Source organism: Megalops cyprinoides, chromosome 8 (assembly GCF_013368585.1).
Source record: "Megalops cyprinoides isolate fMegCyp1 chromosome 8, fMegCyp1.pri, whole genome shotgun sequence".
Taxonomy (NCBI): domain Eukaryota; kingdom Metazoa; phylum Chordata; class Actinopteri; order Elopiformes; family Megalopidae; genus Megalops; species Megalops cyprinoides.
Window position 1 is genome coordinate 27,119,670 of NC_050590.1, and position 20,790 is coordinate 27,140,459.

The 20,790-nt window shown below is 42.6% G+C and overlaps 1 protein-coding gene across 1 annotated transcript in view; it reads left to right on the forward strand.

Moving 5' to 3' along the window:
• LOC118781752 (homeodomain-interacting protein kinase 3-like) overlaps positions 1-20,790 on the forward strand; it is a 49,552-nt gene that overhangs the window by 8,447 nt on the left and 20,315 nt on the right. Inside the window, exon 2 of the mRNA XM_036534792.1 lies at positions 1,677-2,934. Coding sequence (XP_036390685.1) covers positions 1,679-2,934 — 1,256 coding nt within the window. The 5' untranslated portion in view covers positions 1,677-1,678. The remainder of the gene's footprint in view (positions 1-1,676; positions 2,935-20,790) is intronic.

Below are 20,790 nucleotides of genomic sequence, written 5' to 3' on the forward strand. Positions count from 1 at the left end.
TCCTTATACACTGCTGATTAGTTGCTCCTTGAAGCCCCACCTCCCTTATTGTGAGTGGGCCCTGCTCAGGTGGGGGACAGCATGGGGGAGAACAAGAGTGTGAAGAGGTAGGCTGTCAGGTCTTTATCATATCAAATACTTGCTGTAGTTCTGTACCATCTCTGAAAGTGTTGATTGAGTGCTTGTAATTGTAGCTGACCTCATAGCAACATAGTGTATTTAACAGTGTATACATTTCAGGTAGTGCCTTTCCATTGTTTTTGTCTTGGTTAAATATTTTTCAAATCAATAGTGCAATAATTTAATTCATTTTTCCTCTGCAATAATTCATGGTGTATTTGTATATAGTGTGTACAGTGTGTATGTATTCATAGTGTGTATTACTTATTTCTTATTTGCTGCTCTTTTTTAAATTTGCCTTTCTGTGTCTGTTCTTTTATAAAAAGCTGACTCAGGGAGCTACGCACAAAAAATTCCAATGCACCTGTACTGTCCTGTACCTGTGCAAATGGCAATAAAATCTCTTGAATCTGGAAATCTTGATAAGACCTGTTCCTGATGACTCTTGCCAGTCAGTGCCACTCTTAACAGTCTGATGAGGGATGTCATTCATGTTATCTTTCTTATTTTCATGAATGCTTGGTTGATTAGTTAACATGCTGGCAGGGAATTAATGCTTTGATACCACAGGATTTGAGAAAAGAAGTAAAGAAGTAAGTCTACTGCCCCAACGGGGCACAGGGCAGTAACGGGTAAGGTCAGTGTGCCAGGGTCCTGAGCAAGTAAATTAAAAGCTTGGCATGAAATAAAAAGGCTATTTGCCATGCCGGGCTGAAAGGAGAGAAGTTATCCATTTTGAAATGTTTTTTGCTGTGCAAAATAATTGCAAGGATCATGTTACTTTCTGAAATGAGAAAATGAGCCAAACACACTGTTAGGACAACAGTTTGAGGGGATGGCCATGTCAAGCTGTCTCTGTGGCTGTAGTTAATGCACTGCTTTCTTCATAACTTTCCTTTGCTGAGTAACATTCATTTGAATCATTGGTTGCCTAGAGACCCAAATTGTGCTGCTAGGAAACCAGCCATAAGAGGTCAGACGAACCTTCAAGAAGTTAGTCATTTCCTACTCTGAATTCTCTAGTGACGCGCAATCTGAGTCTTGCTTTAAAAATTTTTTTTGAACTAGATCGCAAAATGTGATGTCCGTCAGCACCTATGCAATTAGTGCTGCAGAAAAACAGTTGATGCACTCATCTTGGTTGGTGATCTGTCAACAGCAGGTCTGTGATGAAGTTGAAGTTGTCAGGTTTATGTAATCCCATATGCAAACATTACACAAATGAGCAAGCATAAAAAAACAGGTTGCTCTTTGCAACAGAACTTTAATGAAGTTAGTGCTTAGGTTTTAGTTAGGAAAAAGCTTTATACTTTGTAAAAAAAGTTGTACTTCATTTCATTAACAATTAGTGTGACAAAATGCATGACTACTTTGTTGGGGGATGCTAATGGCTATTTGTAACCAGTGCTTCTTATTAAAGGTACATTTTTTTGCCACTCCACAGGTGAACCCACTGAAGCTAGTGATTTGCTCAGTTTTTTTGATGGCTTTTATGAAAATGAGTCCAATTCTCTATTTGCCACTTACTAATTTAGCTGTTTCCTCCTCTTTGACAGGTATGGCCTCGCAGGTCTTGGTCTACCCACCACATGTGTATCAAACCCAGCAAAGTGCCTTTTGTAGCGTGAAGAAACTTAAAGTTGAGCCCAGCAGTTGTGTTTACCATGAGAGAGCCTACCCATGGACCTATTTGAATGGTAGAACCCTTGGCAACGCAAACCCCACAAATATTGTTCGATCTTTACAAACAAAGGACTTAACGGGTGGCAGACCTTGCATTGGGCAGAATTTTCTGTCGCGGGTGGTGGCATTGAACGGTGCGTGTTGCAAGCAGCCTGTGACAGAAACGCAGGCGCTGCCCCAGGAAGGCGGGATCCCTTCACAGACCAAGCAGCAACAGCAAGGGGTTGTGGGAGGCAGTGGTGGAGCAGCAGGGGGAGCCACCAAGGGCGGAGGAGACGGCGGACAGCAGAGCAGCAGTGGCAGCAGTGGAGGGAGTGGAGAGGAGGAGGAGGAGAGTGACGACGACGGAGGTTTGAACTTGGCAGACGGCTCCCAGCGATGTGGGCTGAAACGTAAGAGTGAAGAGTTGGAGAACCGAGGAAGCGCCATGCAGATAGTGGAGGAACTATCTATGTTGTCTGCGATGTTGCAAACGAATGTTGGGAACCCAGTGGCAGGAGTAATGGGGGGAGGGCCCTCCAAGCAGGGTAGGGCTGGGGGCGGGGCTGGGGGAGGGACTGCAGGCGGGGATTGGGACTACCAGCTGGTGCAGCACGAGGTGCTGTGCTCTACAAGGAGCACTTACGAGGTGCTGGACTTCCTGGGCAGGGGCACCTTTGGCCAGGTGGTCAAGTGCTGGAAGCGTGGGACGAGTGAGGTGGTGGCCATCAAGATCTTGAAGAACCACCCGACGTATGCACGGCAGGGCTTGATCGAAGTAGCTATCCTCGCCCGGCTGAGCATTGAGAATGCAGATGAGAACAACCTGGTGAAGGCCTTAGAGTGCTTCCAGCATCACAACCACACCTGTCTGGTGTTTGAAATGCTGGAGCAGAACCTGTACGACTTCCTGAAGCAGAACAAGTTCAGCCCGCTGCCGCTCAAGGTGATCCGGCCCATCCTGCAGCAGGTGGCCACTGCGCTGAAGAAGCTGAAGGGCCTGGGCCTCATCCACGCCGACATCAAACCTGAAAACATTATGCTGGTGGACCCGGTGCGGCAGCCCTACAGGGTGAAGGTGATAGACTTTGGTTCGGCTACCCACGTCTCCAAAGCAGTGTGTTCCGCGTACTTGCAGTCACGATACTACAGGTAGGCAAACATTTTTCTCAATGAAATTAAATGTTTTGAAATGAAAAGAGTGTTGAGGACATTCAGATCAGCTTGTTACGAGCTGGTTAAACAAACTCCACTCCACTCAGTCTGTATTCCAGTTTACCTACCTAGCAGCTCAGGTGGTAAAAGTGCTTTAAAGGTGCAGGCTGTGCCTTATGGCCTGGGTTCAAAATCAGCCCTTTCATTTGCTGACAATGACCAAGAGCCCACATCGACAGATCAGTGTCTTTTAACTGGGAATAGGAGTGTGTAATTTGGGCAGAGTGCCTTTGTTTCTCTGCTGTCTCCTTTGGATCACATGGGTGCCTATGAGCTACTCAGTGACAGGAGGCTGTGCTTTTACGCACTTACGTCTATGGCACTCCCAGCCATACTTGTCTTTTCATCTGTCAGCTTACTAATGCTGCAATGAGGCCCCAAGAATCCACCGGTAAGGAATAGTCTATGACATAGCCATAGCTTGCATAACCAAAAGCTGTTAATTTAGCACAGAAGAAAATGCCCTTACATAGCTGAGGGCAGCAGGAAAACCATTTATGTCCCCACACTGCATGAGAAAGGAAGTGGTGTTCTGAACACAGTAAGCTCTGAAGGCAATAAAGTTGGTTTGGAGCTTGTCATGTCTGCAGTGTCAGCTATACCTGAGACCTGGCATGATGGAATGGTCTGTTATTTGTAAGGTGTTAAGCTGAAAAAGCAATTGTATAGATGCAGTTATATATTTTCAAGTATCATCTGATGCTGATTTACATATTTATGTACAGTGATGTGTCAGTCCTCTCAAAATGGTGCATAAAATTCAGTGGGGATGACGGCACCAGAAGCTGTATTTTTTTAATTCTTTGCATACTGTAACAACCTAAGATGTCAAAGGCCTTGGATACTACTTAAAGGTTTTCAGTAGCAACAAGACAGTATGCAAACCCTTGCATGTCTCTCAGTCAGGAGTCACACCCGATGTGCACTTATGTAACTGCCCAGCATAGCAGATATGTTTATATGAACAAGAATGCCTTTAATGTCTTGCATTTTTCTGGACTGGCAAATGGAAAAATCCTAAGGAAGGATCATTCTTGGCTTCTCTGTGTAAACACCCCACAACTTTTAAAAGTATTTGAAATAATAACCAGTATTACGTAATGCTTGGGTATGACCTATTTAAGTGTTTTGGTGTAGTACCTTTCTGAGGCTGTCTTGGCAGGGTGTGAATATTCACAGGGCCAATGTTCTGCCTTGTATCTACACTGTGCACTTCCTGAGCACTCATGATGGGGAAAGAGCATTGCGGGTAAACACGTTTTGAGACAGGAAAGCTGCCTTCCTTTAATAGAGAGTACACGCAGGGGGCACGTGGTGTACCCTGAGGTATTTGTGTATTTTTAGAGATCTGTATGTCCTTTGGTATGGGCATAGTTTGCATGTTTGCTCATGTTTCTCTCAGAGCTGTTTGTATGAAGATTCCAGTAGGATCTTGTCATTCAAGTAAACCTATAGATGGGAAGGATCCTTAACTAGCCATCTCTATTTCAGCAACCTTAAGATTGCGCTGTAGCAACTCAGCCCACCCTGTCTCTGATTAACCTAGGTGTTAGTAAATTGGGACCTACCATGGTTCGGTAAAGAAAGCACTTCACTGCTCCATGTCTGGGACAATGCCTTGTCTGCTGCTTTGGTTTAGTGTTCACAATGTCTTGAGACCACACAACAACCAATCACGCTGCTATACAAAACCAGCACCACCTGCTCACACCCCTTAGTGTTACTCCCCTCCACGCTGAGAGCAAGGCCTCTCATGTCTAGTGTTCATTCCAATGGCAAAACAAACTCTGCAAGTGTAGCTAAGTTGTGACATCTGTGTTGATGTCAACATCAACTTCAGAAATTTAAGCTGATCATAAGCTCCGAAGGTGGGAACCTGTTCACTGGCTCTCTGTTTAGAGCCTTTCCATCTTTTTATGCTTGCCATCTGTTTATTTCAGGGCTCTCAAAATCAGCCTCAGATTGGTTGAAATTTTCTCCAGTGTAGGTCTCTGGCTGATTGGATTACAATAGCGAGCAGGTCATGCAGCCTAGGCTCAGGTTGAAATGGAGCCAGGTGGTGGACTGCTGAATGCGATGTGCAGTCTTTTTGCACAGACAACATGATGTCAATAGGGTGGTCAGCACAGACTGCACAGAACAGGGTCCAAATGCAGTGTGAAACATAAAACCTCATCTGCCTTTACAGTCTCGTCAAACCGGGCCACTAAATACTTCACTTATTAAGTTAGTGTTACTCTAAACTATTTAGCTTCCACCATCTTATTTAAATACACATTTCCTTGTGATATGGAGAAGGGTAGGAACCCAACAGTAACACATTGACATGAATCACCCTCCCAAAATGCAGGATTGAGATTGGGTTCCGGTCTACACAGGTATGTTGCACTGAAACTCTCCAATCCCACAAAAGACAGAGAAGATTCTCTCCCTCTCACAATGCTGATTAAAAGGAGTGTGACCTGATAAACATCCACATCAAAGTGGCTACCAATGTGACACCATCCCAACTGCACCTTGACAGCCAACTCCCTGTTTTAGCGATGAGGCGGTGTTTGGCTCATTCCTGTCCGCATGTGTTGGCCTTTGCTTGGGCTTGCTTTCATGGAGGAAGGCAAGGCTGGCTCTGGGAATGAGTCATCCGGCTGAAATTTATTTGCGTCATCTCATTGTTACTTGTTGCCATGTCTCTGCTCTGTCTGGAGCTTCACCCCCCCCCACACCTCCTCAGCAGGAAAATGGACCACTTCAATCAAGCAGGTAATTTCTCGTTTTAGTTTCTTATCGGTCCATTGTTTCTAGGCTATTTAACTGATATTTTTTGTCAGTTGTGATGTACTTCAGTACGACTATAGGCACCTCACAAAGTTCAAATAGCCACACCTTGCATCTGGAGAACGTAACTGCAGTCAGTGTTCTGTGGATTGACTCAACGTATGGTTTACTTATTGTCAGCACTCTGTGCTGTGCAGTAATAGGGTGTGAAAGGTGGAACCGTTTTCCTGATTTGATTACATTTTCCTACTGCATGAGGAAGATTTACTTGACCTACTGGAAACCTGACACTCAGAAAGGCATATACGTGTTTCAGGTAGGCATGGATGTGTAATATGAATAATCCCTGGTCCCTAATCACCGCTGGTTTGAAGATTAAACTTAAACTAAGGTCACAGCCATTCTGTACCACTTCACACTGGGGAGAAAATGAATGGGGAATGGTGATACAAACGGCCCTGTACACAGGGAGCAAGAAGCTGCCATACTTTGCCTGCAGGGGAAAGGATGGATGCGCATTCATCTGCTGAAGGCAGTTTGGCAGAATGGGGACTGCCTGCATCAGCTTGTGTCGATGTAGTGTAAGTTGTTCGGTTTAGGCTCTAATGGGGCCCCAGGAAGCATTTTGGCTAAATGGGCGCAGAATAAAAACTCAGACACTGCCCGTCGTGCCATCAGAACATGGCCAATGAAACTGTCAAGATTGGAAAAATGCACATCTATTTTATGTCATGCTATGATGTCTGCACAACATTCACATTTGCAGTAAATTTACATCGCATTTGAATAGTCAACAGTACATGTTCACAGACCAAGAAAAGGGTATGTTATATAGGGAACATATGCAAACTAAAGTTCTTCATGATCCTTTCATGCTTGGGTACTGTCTTTGCTTGTAGCTTTTGGTTGTCCTGTTTCTACAGGTGTTTGGCCTGTTTTGGCTGGTGGAAGTGTTATTAACCACTTTCAAAAGACTGTTTTATCCTGCTGATGCCTGTGTCTGGAAAAGGAGCCAGGTTCAGCACTGCATATCTGCAGGGATTGTGTCTGGAGCTCAGTGCTCTTGTTCACGAACCCACTTTTTTGTATTGCCTGATGTGTGGGGTAATTACAGAAAACTGTATGGTTTGCTGTGTGACATTAGGAGGAAGTTGAATATAGAGCACAGCTGCCCAATGTGAGTCAGTTTCATTGCCGGTTATCCAGTATAATCTAGTGAAGTATATTGCCTGCATGTAATCAGAAACTACAAAGAATAATGGAGATGCCCTTCTGAGAATATCCACTGGCAGTTCTTTGATTTCATATTTGCTCAGTTAATGAAGATTAATATTTGATTTAGTGGAGGACATCATTTCATAAAGCAGCCAAGGGAAGCCGTGACATATATTTATGTGATAGCTGGGGGGAAATTTATTTAGATCTACAAATGGAAAAAAGTTTCCATGGAGATGTGATTTGACATGTTCACTTTTCAGAAATCAGCTGGGTGATTTTCGACTTTCTCCTATACAATTGCACCTAGAGGAAGCCCTGACACATTCTCAGTTTTGTTATTCATTTGGCTTACTCTGTTGAGAGGTGTGGTTGTAACCAGGGCACTTGTCCATCAAATCAAAGCAGGGGATGGGTTGGGCCTTGCTGCAATGTCTGTGTATTAAAAAGAAGAACATAGAAGCTCCCTGGTTTATGGGCCTTGGGGCTTGAAGAGGTTTCCAGTGTGGAGTGCCTGTCTTCAGGAACCAATTGTCAACAGGAAGTGTACTCCCATCTTCCTTTGTGTTGTGGGAGGGGTGAATTTGATGGTCCTGGAAGGGAGGGTGAGGTGTCTTGGCATGGGACTTGAGAAAATGTCCAAAATTTCACAGAGCCTTGAGGATCCTCCCCTGTTCCTGACATGTTAATGATTTGTGCCTGTAGCTGGCTCCCCTCTGAGAGCAGTACCCAAACACTGTGGTGCTGCTTTAAATAGCCAATGGGAGGGAGCCAGAGCCTGTTGACTACTATAGATGGTGAAGCTCACTGGCAGCCAGGGTGAAATAAGGCAGAACTACATGCTAGAGAGGTCACTCTTGTGTTCAAGGTCAGTATGTTCCATTGTCCGCTGTTTTTTGTGTTCACCTGAGGAAGTTGGGCATGATGTGTAAAATTGAAAATGAGGCCTTTTTTCTTCAATAGCAAGGTACTTTCCTTTAGTTTTTTCCTCTTCCTTTTAAGGCTCTAAATTCATGCTTTTCTTTGCCACTGTCAACTTGTGTACCAACTGACTTGTGCATTAATTGTTCTTCCAGACTTTTACTTCTTTGCTTCTCCCAATCATGGAATTAGAGTCTTGAGATTTACACTGAAATTTCAGCAAGTAGCTGGAAAATGCAGTTATGGTGAGGCCCCAAGAATTTCTGTGAGCAATACCATTTGTGATATTTTTTTTAAAAACTTTTTGCAGAACGACTTTTTTGCAGGTCTAACAGGGTTAATGCATGCAGTGAAATATGGTCTTTCATGACATTTATTCATTACTTTCATAGTTCTTTTTCCCACATCAGTTAGGCATTTGCTATTATGCCTGCTATCCCTGATGGCTTTGGAGAGTTTATCACTCCTATGTTTAAAGCTGAGACAGTTGGGCATATTTGGGGTGGGTTGAATAGCTTGCTTTCACTTTACTGAACAATTGTCTCCTTGGCTGATTTTGAATTATCACTGAAATATTACATTTCCTTTGCCACAAAAAGATGTTAAGTCTCTATACACAGTGCACTTTAAATGGTAAGCCTTTATCGTCTGAAAATAAATGAAATGTGAAATGAAATAAACAAAAATGAACATTCTGCTCTGCTAGCTGCTTCCTGTCTGTAGGTGATATAAGGGAAATGAGCTGAAGGTCACAGACTACATCACATTCCTGGGTGGTCTTGCTCAAAATTTGTGGAAGTGGCTTGATGGTTGCTGGTTTATTCATGAGTGTTATTTGTTTATGGGGTTTGGAGCTGCTTGGAGTCTTGTAACTGGGTTTCTGGCTGAAGACCTGGGGGATTCACCGACATGGGGAAATTGTATTCAGAGAAGATAACAACCTGACCTCAGATCAGCTGCATCCTGGCTTCTCTGTATCCTCTGCATCTAGGCAGTGTTAATAAAGTACAGCTGTCATTTAACTCCTTGTTAAAGAAAAGGATGTCAACTCACTTCATCCTTTTCCCAAGCCCTGTTTCTGACTTCAGATGGATATTGAAATACATCAGCATCTCTGAGTAGGACAAAAGCTTGTCCCATTGAGCCCAGAATCTTGATACAAAACATTAGTTTAGCACTATATATTGTTGCAGTTTGTACCAAAGTAATTGACAGGGATCCATTTGCTGGTTCCATGAATTGCTGGTTCCCTGATTTGGCTGCTGGGCGAGAATTCTAAATGTGTTTTAACCGAACGCGACGCGAAATTTACATGCGACGCGAATGCATGAAAAGTCAATGGCAGGAGGCTAATGGGCGGAGTTAATCATGACGAAACTGTGAGCGATGCGAAATGAGCGTTCACTTGAGTTAAAAAATGTTCAACTCGAGCGAAACTTTCACCTGGCAAAAGCCAGTCACCTTCAAGTAGGGCTAGAAGCCACGCCCTCTTTCCAGAAATCTGAGGCTGATTGGTATTGTCCGTTAACTGACGTTTCAAAACGTGGACCCATCGTTGTGTAGACCGTTAACTTTGAAACTTTAGAGAACCATTACTTCTTAAAAAAAGTTCACAAGAAATGACAAACTGCTTGTGTGCGGTATTTATATATGCTAATTAACTAGCTAGCTAGCAACGCAAGATAACTACGCTAGCAGCGTTGGTGTAATCAAAAATGCTTGCTGTGACGTGGCGTGAAATTCGCTCGTTCATTTTTCAGGCAACTGATCAAACCCGCGTGAGGAAAGCGAAGCGAAATTTCGCATCGTGTTCGGTTAAAACGCACCTTTTGTGGCTTTGTACAGCTGCAAGTGTTGCGGTCTGCAAGGAATGCTTTATCTTGGTGCTCAGGAAGCATAGCTGCAATATCTGATTATTATGATTGCTGTTCAGAGGGAAAACGTTCACGTATTAATTTACGCTCAAGATAAAATGCGGACCTGTATTAACAAAATATGAGTAGAAACCCGGTAGAGATTGGGCTTCCAGGGCTGTCTGCTTCATGCATGCTTGACATTTTTTTCCAATCGTCATTCATTGATTAAAAGCATGCTGCTGGTCATCTGTCATCCACCTGCAACTTTTTGGAGGTATGTATTGACCAGAGATTCGGAAGCCTAAGTATAGTGAAGAATTGTTACCTTTTCATACAGGCTTATTTTGTCACAATTTGCATCCAGTAAGGCTGATTCTTTGAATGAAATGCAACTTTTGTGCTTAAAAGGCTCTATTTGACATGGCTTCCCAAAGTAATGGAGGAAACTCTAGTGTCTTGCCTCAGCCAACTGTATTCAAGTACAGTTGTACAGTATTTCTCTCACTGCTCTGTAACTACTTTACCGTCAGACTGTTACAAGCGGGACTCGGGTTTGACAGATTGTGGTTTTGAAAGCTTTTTTGACTTCCTGTTGTCTGTAACTGGAAATGGTGAACGGCTGCTGATTGTCAAGGCCTGGGTTTTTCCAGTAAGTGGGTGGACCAGCAGTGCTTGTGTAAAGTCATGGTACCACTTGTAAATTTCAACCAGATGCCTTGCAGGGCCTCTTTTTTTTGTTTGTGCTGAGCTGGAGGTGATTGGATTTTTCGGCTCCCTGTGGGTGATGTTTCGCTGGCATATTGAAAAGTGCAAAATGACAGGTCAAAATTGTGGTTATTGGGGAAGAGACTGTGTGCATGTTTCGAGGACTTTTGCAGGTCATACAACCCTCTGGAACAGAACAACAAGAGGTGTGGAGTTCATCCGGAATATTACATTTTAGTGTAATTGACAGTAACAGGCCAAGAAAAAAACGTGGTTTGGAAGTATTCCTGTTTTCCTTCTGAATGTTATTTATTTCAACTGTGTGTATGTAGAGTGTGGACTATGTAAGTGTTTAAGATTAAATGAGAATATCAAATTTTTTGGGAGTAGCTGAATTATTGAGTTTGTGTCAGGGACTGGTTCTAACGTACTGTGGTTAACTGCTTGTGTAAAGTACAAGACAGATACGACTCGTGTAGTTTCACCAGGCTTTGAGAACTGAAACAGAAATCCTCTCACAGACATGATGCTTTCACATTGACAGTTGATATTGTTCAGCTGGTTTTTCAGTGTTTAAATCTTAACTTAAGTCAGAAATTCACCATTCACCATAAAGGGGAAAATAGTAATAGTGAATATTAATATTTCTATTTTCTCTCTCAGCTTATTCACTGTTTCCTCATAGACCTTTAAAATACAGAAGGATCATAAAAACGAACACCGGGAACATTGTCAAGTCCTGTTCTAAGTTGTTTGTTGTTGATGGATTATTGTTGGCTCCATCTATGAAGCCAAAGGTTTAGAGGCCCTGCATTATAGAGGAGTTTCTCACAGATCACTCAATCCCACAGAACTCTCAGAGCTCTAACCCCTAAAAGTCCAGATGGGTCTCCAGTATTCTTTACTGTGCAGTCACCTAACCTGCCATCCACCACACACTGCTCTTTCATAGGGCAACAATGGCACCTCTTTTTACTTTTTTTGTGGGGCCTGCGGGTTTGCACTCCAATTTTCAGGTGCATCAGTTGTGGGACACATGTTCTCAGTGGCTTTCACCAACAAGTGAACAATCACCATTCACAGACTGGCAGGGTCTAGGTCAGGTTTGGGTTTTCCAGCCTGTTTTGTCTAGTGGCTTGAGTGGGCTGAGGGTTTTGAAACCACTTCTTTCCACCCTTTTGTCCCTTGGGTATGTGAGCTACAGCGTCAAGTTGGACAGGTTTTGGAGTGTTCCACTGAGCTGAAAAGTCTCAGAAGCATTTTCCCTCCCTCATGTTGAAGAACACTCTAAACTACAGGGGTTCGTTTGCAGCAGTTTGGTTGGGGTCTTGCCCCTTATACTTCACTGTGTTGTATGTTGCTCATCTATACCACTGAGATTTTTATTGGTAAATTGCTGAGACCTGGGCTCCGTGCCATGGCTGAGTGAAGCTGTGTAGTGCTACAGAGTGGAGCCAGCACTGCAGGCTTTGAATAATTCAGCTTGCAGCTTGGGTGTGTGGTTCACGTTTCCCCAAGGGCAGAGATGAGGGGTGGGGTGGGAAGGGGTGGGCATATTCCCTTGGAGAGTTACTCAGACACTAAGTAGCATGCAAAAGGAGGAGTGTATGGAGATAACATGTTTCATAAGCACCATATTCCTGTACATGTCACACAAATTCATTTATTCTGTCTCCCTTGGTTCCAATGTGTTATGCAGTACATGATGCTGTATTAGACTGACCCAGGGTGGATGTGTGAGGTCACTTCACTCTGAAATATTCCATGTTGGCCATGCTCCTCAGCAGGGCAATTGCCATTTTAGACCCAATTGATCATCTAACACTATATTGCTGTAAGTGAGCACAAGGAAAAAAATTTTGGAGCATTAGAAAATGTCTGTGAATTAGAGGTCCATTTAGCTTACACTGTAGACATACCTGTACTTTTTTCCCTAGCAAGTTGTTTTGCAGCTGAACTGTGTAGGACACTGAAGCAAATGGATCATGTGCTAGACTTTTTAATCGGAATGTGAGAATTGTTAGAAATGTTTGAAATGTCAGTTTCCTTACCTTTTTAGGTAAAAAACACATATTCCTTTAGAAAGACTTGCTTCTAGGATAAGGATATTTCATTACGTCTTGCACTTCTTGGTTGAATGCTTTACAGAGGCTTGCTGGAGCAGCAGGTGTACATGCTGTTTTTAATCTCCATGACAGAAATGAAAGGTTTTCCAAAGTTTCCCCCTGCAAAAGGTCTAAATCTCTGGTCCTCTTTTTGCCCTTGGATTTTTTCCCAACTGAAGACCCTTCATTTTGTAAACTAGAGTGAACGTCCAGTTCAGTGTTGGTGGATTTCATTTGGGAAACCAGCAGATTGTCAGGAACATGAGTGTACTTGAATTTTTCTCCTGTTCATTCACACATGTGATTCCACGTGTGTTTAAAAGTATATGTAAGCAGCCTAAAGCCACTCTAAATCCTCAGACTATGGAAATCTTCTTTGAGCTGAATTTACAGATTTTGCAGTGTAGACACTGTATTCAGCACAGATGCAATTAATTCTGATGCAGAACTAAACCCTGAAAATAAAGCTGTTGTGTACATGCTGTAAACACTGTAGATGCAGGCTAATTCTGTAGAAATCTGCATTTCATGGCTATCTTTTCCCAGTGTGAGATTCCTCCTACATTAATGACTGCTGCCCTGTCTTCACGTTGAAGCAACAGTCTGAGTTTGGCTGATTGTGCTTGTTATGTAGAGTCACACCTGAGATGGTTTATGCAGACTCCAGAACTATCTTTGCTTGTACTGTTAAACCATAGGCTGGTGACAGTATGGGCATTTTTAAGCTGACCATTGACTATAGCTGACTCCTGTGAGGGTCCTGAAGTGCAGTGTCATGAATGGGAGCATCATCACCGATGTGGAGGAGGAATAATTGGGGAATCCTGTTCCTTCAGTGGTATAAGGTGCCTGTTTGCAGTAGGGGGTGATTTAAAAAAGATTAAATGTCGGTACATATTTGATTTGCCTGAACCATTGCATCCTGTTTTGTTTCAGAGCCTTTGTTTGATGAAATGGTTTTTGGAAATTCACATAGAGAACTGCAGGTGTGGAGTACAGAGTGATGTGTAAATAATGGCATTCAGTAAGCCCCAACCTTAAGTCTCACCTTTTTATCTTTTCACAGATGTTGAGGAGCAAAAGAGGGGGTGATAATTCTGCTGTTCCTTAGAAAGTTAGAGAAGATGATCTCATCTTGGAGATTGTGTGCATTTGTTTCTGGATCAATAATCGGTGTAGGTAGTGTTTTGTGTATTCTGAGACCAGAGAGAGGTAGAGTGGAACCAAAAATGGCACCAATTCAGCTATCAGGTATCAGTTACAATATACTTTGGCAGGTACCAGCCAGTTTGCCATATTCATGAAATCATTGTGCCTTACTGCTTTTACAGTCAGTCTGACTTTTCCCTTATTGCACAATCTTTGTGAAAGAGTAAAATCTTTCAGTACGGTGCATTTGTTCCACTGTGTGTGGAAATGGCAGATCACCACAACTCCCCTTTGAAAACAAGTGCATTTCCCGGGCTTTCGAGTGCTTTCCAGTGCAGGGCCTGGGTCTTTGCTGGGTATTTGAAGGTTTGAGAGTTCACTGATGGGTGTTCAAGAAAGCTCTACATGCTCTTCAGTCTTGATAGATTGAATGGCCAGTGTTTTTTTTTTTTCTTTCTTCTTAAGTTGCACACCAATCCCTGTGTTCCCATGCAGGGGAGCAGCAGCAGTTGGGAGGGACTCTTACTTTGGGCCAGAGAGAAGGACACACTCCTCCACAATACTACTTTACCCTCGCTCAATACCCGTCAGCTGCCTTTGGCTGAGAGTCATGCAGTAGCCAGTAGTTACTGCTCCTGTTTCCACTTCATTAAGGCAATGACCTCTCTGTGATTAGTTTTCAAGGGAATTTTTTTACATATGAAAATGGAAAAGCAGACAAGTTTTTAGGTCTTAACCAACTGTTAAGCATATTTATTTTGTTTGTTTTAGCGAGAGTTGAAATCACAGGGGGCCTGGAGTTTATGAAGCTGATATGTGATATGACATAACAGTTCGGCCGTTTATGCAGTAGTTTCATTTTTTAAGACATGCCAGCGTAAAGACCTGAAAACTATACCTCCTTTTGCCAAGAAAACTACACGCTGTTTAGTTTTCAGTTAAGCAGACGGCGAAAAGCAAGACTACAGTGTATGGTGCTCAGAGGATTTTAAGAGGCACTGTCAGCAGCACACTCAGTTCCAGATGGATGTTTGTAAAAGCATGGTTTTTTTTCCATAGTGGGTTTTTTTCCATGGCCTGCAGCACACTTGTGAAACCTTTGAGCTCACTGAAACATTAGAAAGAGCACTGGCATAGGGCATTCCCTCCCAACTAGACGCCTTGCAAAACCTCACCGCACAGTGATTCTGTCTGTACCTGTATGTAACCTAATAGTGTAACCTAAGAGTGCTGGACAATAGGCTTCTCTCTTACTTTGTTTTCTTTTTCTCGCCATTATAAAAAGGAATCCACATGTACTGTTGTGCAACAGCGTATTGTTTTTTCTGGGCTGTCATGCTCCTATTCATGTTTATGCTGCAGTTGATGTCTTGGATAACAAAGCTGAAAGTCCTTACATGCCTTTTTCTGTAATGGCTTTGGAGAATGTTGGAGGGTTTCCCCATCTCCATTGATCTGGGAATTTCACAAGCATCTGCTATTTGCTTTGAAAGTTGATCTCTGTTTAATCCTTCCTTTCTCCTAACTTTCCTTGTTAGCTTGTTTTTTTCTGCTTGGTCTTCAAGTGAATGTTTCCCTTTATGTACAGCTAATGGAAAACAGCCTGCAGTTTTAAAGTGTTCTATAAGCCTATAGCCCTGTGCATTCTGATAATACTGTAACATTGCGTTTTCATTCTTCCAAATCTTTTACTCACCATAATTTCCAATTTTAAGGGTAACTTCATACTTTTTCAGGCTCTCTCATCCACTCTGTAAGGCTAAGAGTGAAGACCAAGTAATAGGCTAACATCTGTGGCTTTTTCATTCTAAAAATCTTGCTACAAAATGTGTGCTGTCAAGTTGCACTCTGCAGTAGCAGAGGATAAGCACCTTGTACACACTGGTGTAGGTTTTGACACTTAACACCACTCCTGAGTGGCAGACAGTATACCAGGTTCAACACACGTGAGAAGGGTCCTAATGGTTCCTGACTCAGTCCTGTCCTCAGTCACACAGGTGGCCACTGCTGACTTGAGAGGCTTGCAGTAATGAGGTGCCCAGAGGACATGGTGTTAGAGCAGGCTGCGAGCAAGCGTCTGTTAGCCCAGGCTTTGATGTATCCATGATGCCAAAAAGAAGGTTAATGCACTTAGATAGCCATTAGGCCCCGTACAAAGCAGGGCGGGGTCGGTGCACGGGCTTGACACAGACAGCCCCCGTCTCAGGCCAATTAAATTGGATCTGTCAGGAAGTGGGCCATAAAGCCGGTGTGTCTGAGATGTGGTTAATGAAGAGCAGCCTCGCCAGCGTGTCAGCACCCGAGCCCTTCAACCCAGCCCTTAATGCACAGCTCTGCTCTCCGTTTAGTGCTGACAGTGTGGTGTTCACTTGGAGAAACCACTCAGTGACTATATTTGTGTGTTATCACTCATCTCTTCTTGTTTTTGCTGATGAAATAACTAAGAAGTGAATTTTTTTCATTTTATTAATCCCCATGAGTACTCATGTAACCTTTACTGTGTCAGTCGTGCCTTTTTGACTGAATAACAAAACCATAAAACTTGAATGTTTTTCTATTTCAATATTCATTTTTCTCTCTGGTCTTTATATTCTATTTGAGGCCTCTCTGAAGATCACCATGCATTGAGCAAATCTTGGGTGATCAAGATATGAAATGCTTGTTTTAGCATTGGATGATGTCAGATGCAGTTGAATTAAGTTGTTTAATATTTGAAACTGGGGTCTGTTCAGGTGTATGTGTGAGACAGCTGTAATTTTGTCTGTCTTTCTTCTAATCTTATAGGACATACTTTTTGCCACACTAGTTGCCATCATTAAGTGTTCTGCCATACCTGACATCTGCCTTTGCAGGTGAAACCAGGGTTGTTGAGGTGTAAATTGCTTCAGGAATAGCAGTCCTTTACCGACGTGTCCCCTCAAACCTGGCGAACAAGGCCTTGCAGGTGGTGTGATCTGTACTTGTGCTGGACAGTTGCATAACCTTCTGGCAACCCATCACACGAGAGTGTGTGCAATCAAGGAGCTCCATTTCATGTCTAACCCTGCAGCATACGTCATTTCCCTGGAAAGTTACACTGCATGGCTTAAGGGACTGAGGTGCTTTGTTGCTGTGGTGACATGTGCATAGCTCAGTTCAGGGAATCGGTCCCCGCTCTGTGTGTGTGTCATTCCTGTGATCTTTAGGATATCACTGATTTGTGCATCTGAAGTCACTGTGCCCTCATCACACAGCCAGCAAACAAAGCAGGCATGCAGATCTACAGAGCGAATCCGTGATCAGCCAGTTCTTTGTGTCCACTTATACAGTGCGTACAGCTGATCTTTCTAAGTAGTGGACCAGATAAACAGCATAATTTGAATTTAAATCACATTCTCCTAAATCCCTTTTTTGTCTGCTGATGGTTTTTTGGCATGTGGACCCCTTGGGCTGGTTTATTGTTTTCTTGAGAATAGACTCACCAAGTAAAGGGGTAAAGGGGGCATACATGAATGTCATATCAACATCTAGTTTTAATAACATAGTTGTAAAAAAAAAAAATGTTCTTCATGTGCAGTTTACATCCTTATATCGATTGCAGCTCAAAACAAAAGTATGACTTGTCGCAGTGTGAAAAAAACGGCTTTTTAATTAACACTTTTAACAAGGACATCATATGTCTACCAAGGCTGGCTGCAAATTATTTTACACTAATGATGTTGTTTGGGAGTCTTCATTTGCATAGTAGAAAGATGTGTTTGATGCTGTGGCCACCAAATACTGGTTATGTGGTCTTCAGTTTGTAGCTTCTCCAATTTGAAACAAGAAACAGCCGGTAAACACTCCTTTCATTACACGTTTAATGGCCCTATCAGTTCTCATAAACTTTGATTGCTCTGATCATTACCACAGGATGGCAGTGACCTTTTTGTTCAGAGTATCAGGTGAGTTGCTGCCCAGCATGGTGGAGAGTTCCTTTTATGTGAGATGGTTAGGCTCATCAAGAGATAATTGCTAGTCTTCTTGAAGACAGTTGATTGATCCCCACATATCTACATTTGGTTGTACATTATTAAATACAGAAAAAAACAGTTATTTTCAGGGAACACTTGAAGGACTGCAGGGATCACCTTTTTCCTCCCCTTTTTAAACACTGACTATTTGCATAAAAATGACTTTTTTCTTTTACTTTAGGTGTCCAATTGCCGCAGTACTCTGATTCATCACATATTTGACTGTACATTTTCAGAAGTTATTTCAAATTATCACACAGTTTGCCTGCATGTATACCTGTGTGATTTCTAAAGTAGGCTTGGTACAGTCACATATTGAGCTGTGGGCTCAAACGCACACCAAGGAAAGTGTCATGCAGTGTATGACACCCCCGCAGAGTTCACGGGAAAGCTCTCCTGTCAAAGGCCTAGCATATTTTAATCCTTGCTCTCAATGCCACAAAGTGCTACGATACATCAAAATAGTATGTGTGCACTTCACGCATTACGGGTTGATTCTTCAAAGCCAGACTGGAGCTGGGGCTTTTATTCTGATGCTGGAGTTTTGACTATGAATGGTATGCTATCCTGGGTGTGAGCAGAAGTCCTACCGACATGAGCCGGTGCTTGGGTCCATGCAGCGAGAGGCTAATTGCAACCACTCTCCTCTCAGCATGACAGACTTTCCACAACTCCCTGTGTTGTTGTCAGGGTGCTGTAATTACATCATTCTTTATTAACTCAATAGAACAAATCTCATGTCAAAACCTGGGAATGGAGTTGGAGTAAGACTTGGAACACAAGTGGCAAAGCCCACACACAGGGTTGGGGCTGCATGATTATTTATACCATTTTATTTATATCTATTTTGAACACAATTTTTAACAAGCATTTTGTTTTGATAATGTGAGATGGTTTTCATGGGTGAATGGCCTCTCCATGCACTCAGCTAACATGTCTTTCACTGAGGGCTGGGAGGTGAGATGCTACTTAGTGCTGTAGCATGTTGTGCTTATGAAATGTCTCTTTATTCTCCCTCATCACATGGTGCACACAGGATTGCTGTGGCACATGGCTACTCTTGATTTGTTCCTAATTGCCTGTTTTCACAGTTGTAGATAATGCAAACGCCAGTATTGATTTCTTTATTAACAGATACTTGTACAGTGTTTTGCCCTGTTCTCAGTAAGTGATTGAAAAAGAATGTGACAGTCAGAATAACTGGAAGAAGAAGAATAACTGTCACTTGCTGCCAGATACATTTTATTCTTCAAAGGCTCCACTAACTCCAAAAGAGCAGCATTAATGGTCTGTCTATCCGCTCCATTTAAAGCGCTGTGTCTGTAGACACGCTCTGCTGGAGCCATGGCGGAGATCATAGGGTATTAGTCAGCAGCTCATATGCAGTCATCTAAAGTATGCATTTGAATACTGTGATATGATACACAGTATGCTTGCATAAGAATGAAGTGTTTGTGTTTGTGACTTCAGCTCAGTGTATTTTAATGGGGAAAAAACCCTAATATCTTCTGGATCTTGCCAGTGAAAAGGGATTCTCTCTTCCAAATGGAATGAAAATGGGAATTCACCTGACACAAGCAAACTACACACCTGATAAGGCAAACCAGAAAGACATTCACAACTTTGACTTTGAACGGACAAATAGAAACTTCCTTACCTTTCCAAAGTGGGTAAGCAACAAAAGTTACTTAGGTTCGGGAAAGATTTGAGGGACTCTTAGGCCCTGTTCACACCTGTCATTAACATGCCTCTTGGGTGATCCAATCACAACTGGACAGCTCTAAGTACGTCAGTTCACACCTGACATTGGAATGCGTCTCCACATGCGTCTGTGACCACTTGTGATCGGATCTCACTTCCCCACTCTATATGCAAATAAACACGTACAAGTACAAGTATCAAATGACCAATCACAACGAAGAGATGGATTATGTGCTAGGAAGCTGGTTCTCGGTTTTGTCCTCTAAAGTTAAAATCATATTTTTAAAGAGGATTTATGATTTAATCATTTCTTCATTTTCGCCGTGGCTATTTTTTTTGTCAACAAAAAGGTTGACAAAATAATAACAATGACAATAATATCAATCGCTGCGCTGGACCGATGTCTGACTGTTTGTCGTCCGGTCTAGCCACCGCTTTTTCAAAAAAAAAAAAAAAGCGGACTGTGTACACGCCCTTAGCCTACATGAATATTTGTATTTGGGTCATTAATTGTCTGTTTACCTTTCAAATAGCCTACGTTCTACATCTCACGGTTTTATACAGCCGCTGGGCTAACGGTGTCCCAGACACCCCTAGCTTATTTAACACTACAATTGCGGCGAAGTTAATCGGCAGATTACCATGGGAGTGCGTCAAAGTGACACTTTAATTTTAAGTGGATAAAAAAGTCATGTTTGTGATCCCTGTGAGTAGTTGGTCCTTCAGTGTGTCCTAGGACACATTCGCGTTCACACTGCTGAAAGAATGTGGCCATATGCGGCCCAGACCACCTCCGAAAGTGGTCTGAGAGATCGGATCTTAATGCGTCCTCAATGCATCTTGGGTGCATTCACACCTGTACTGAGTGCTGTCCACTTGTGATCAGATCACCCAAGATGCATGTTAGGTGTGAACAGGGCCTTAGGTTAGCCTTCAGGTTTGTCTGTGGTGGATTTAATATGGAGTTGGAAGAGATGACTAGACTTTTTTCATATTCATGGAATGTTACTGTTTCCATAAATGAGATGGAAACTAAAATATTATTGCTGTATTTACAGTGTGCACAACACACATTGAAATATACAAGTAAATTCATTTCTATCTGAGTAATGATGATGATAATGTTTGGTATAGAGGGGACAGGACAGTATGGACAGGTTGGGAGACTGTTTCTATTATAAATATGAGGAGCGTTCTCATGTTAAAATTTGATGTATTTTTCTTTGACCTCAGCATTTTTGTCAGTGGGAAGAAATGGAGTAACATAACATTTTGGCGTGTTTGTCTTTGAAAGACATTGAGGCAGTTTAAGCCCTCCAGTGCTTTCTGAACATGTGAAGTCTAGGTTAGCGTTACAGTGGTTCACTGTTTCTA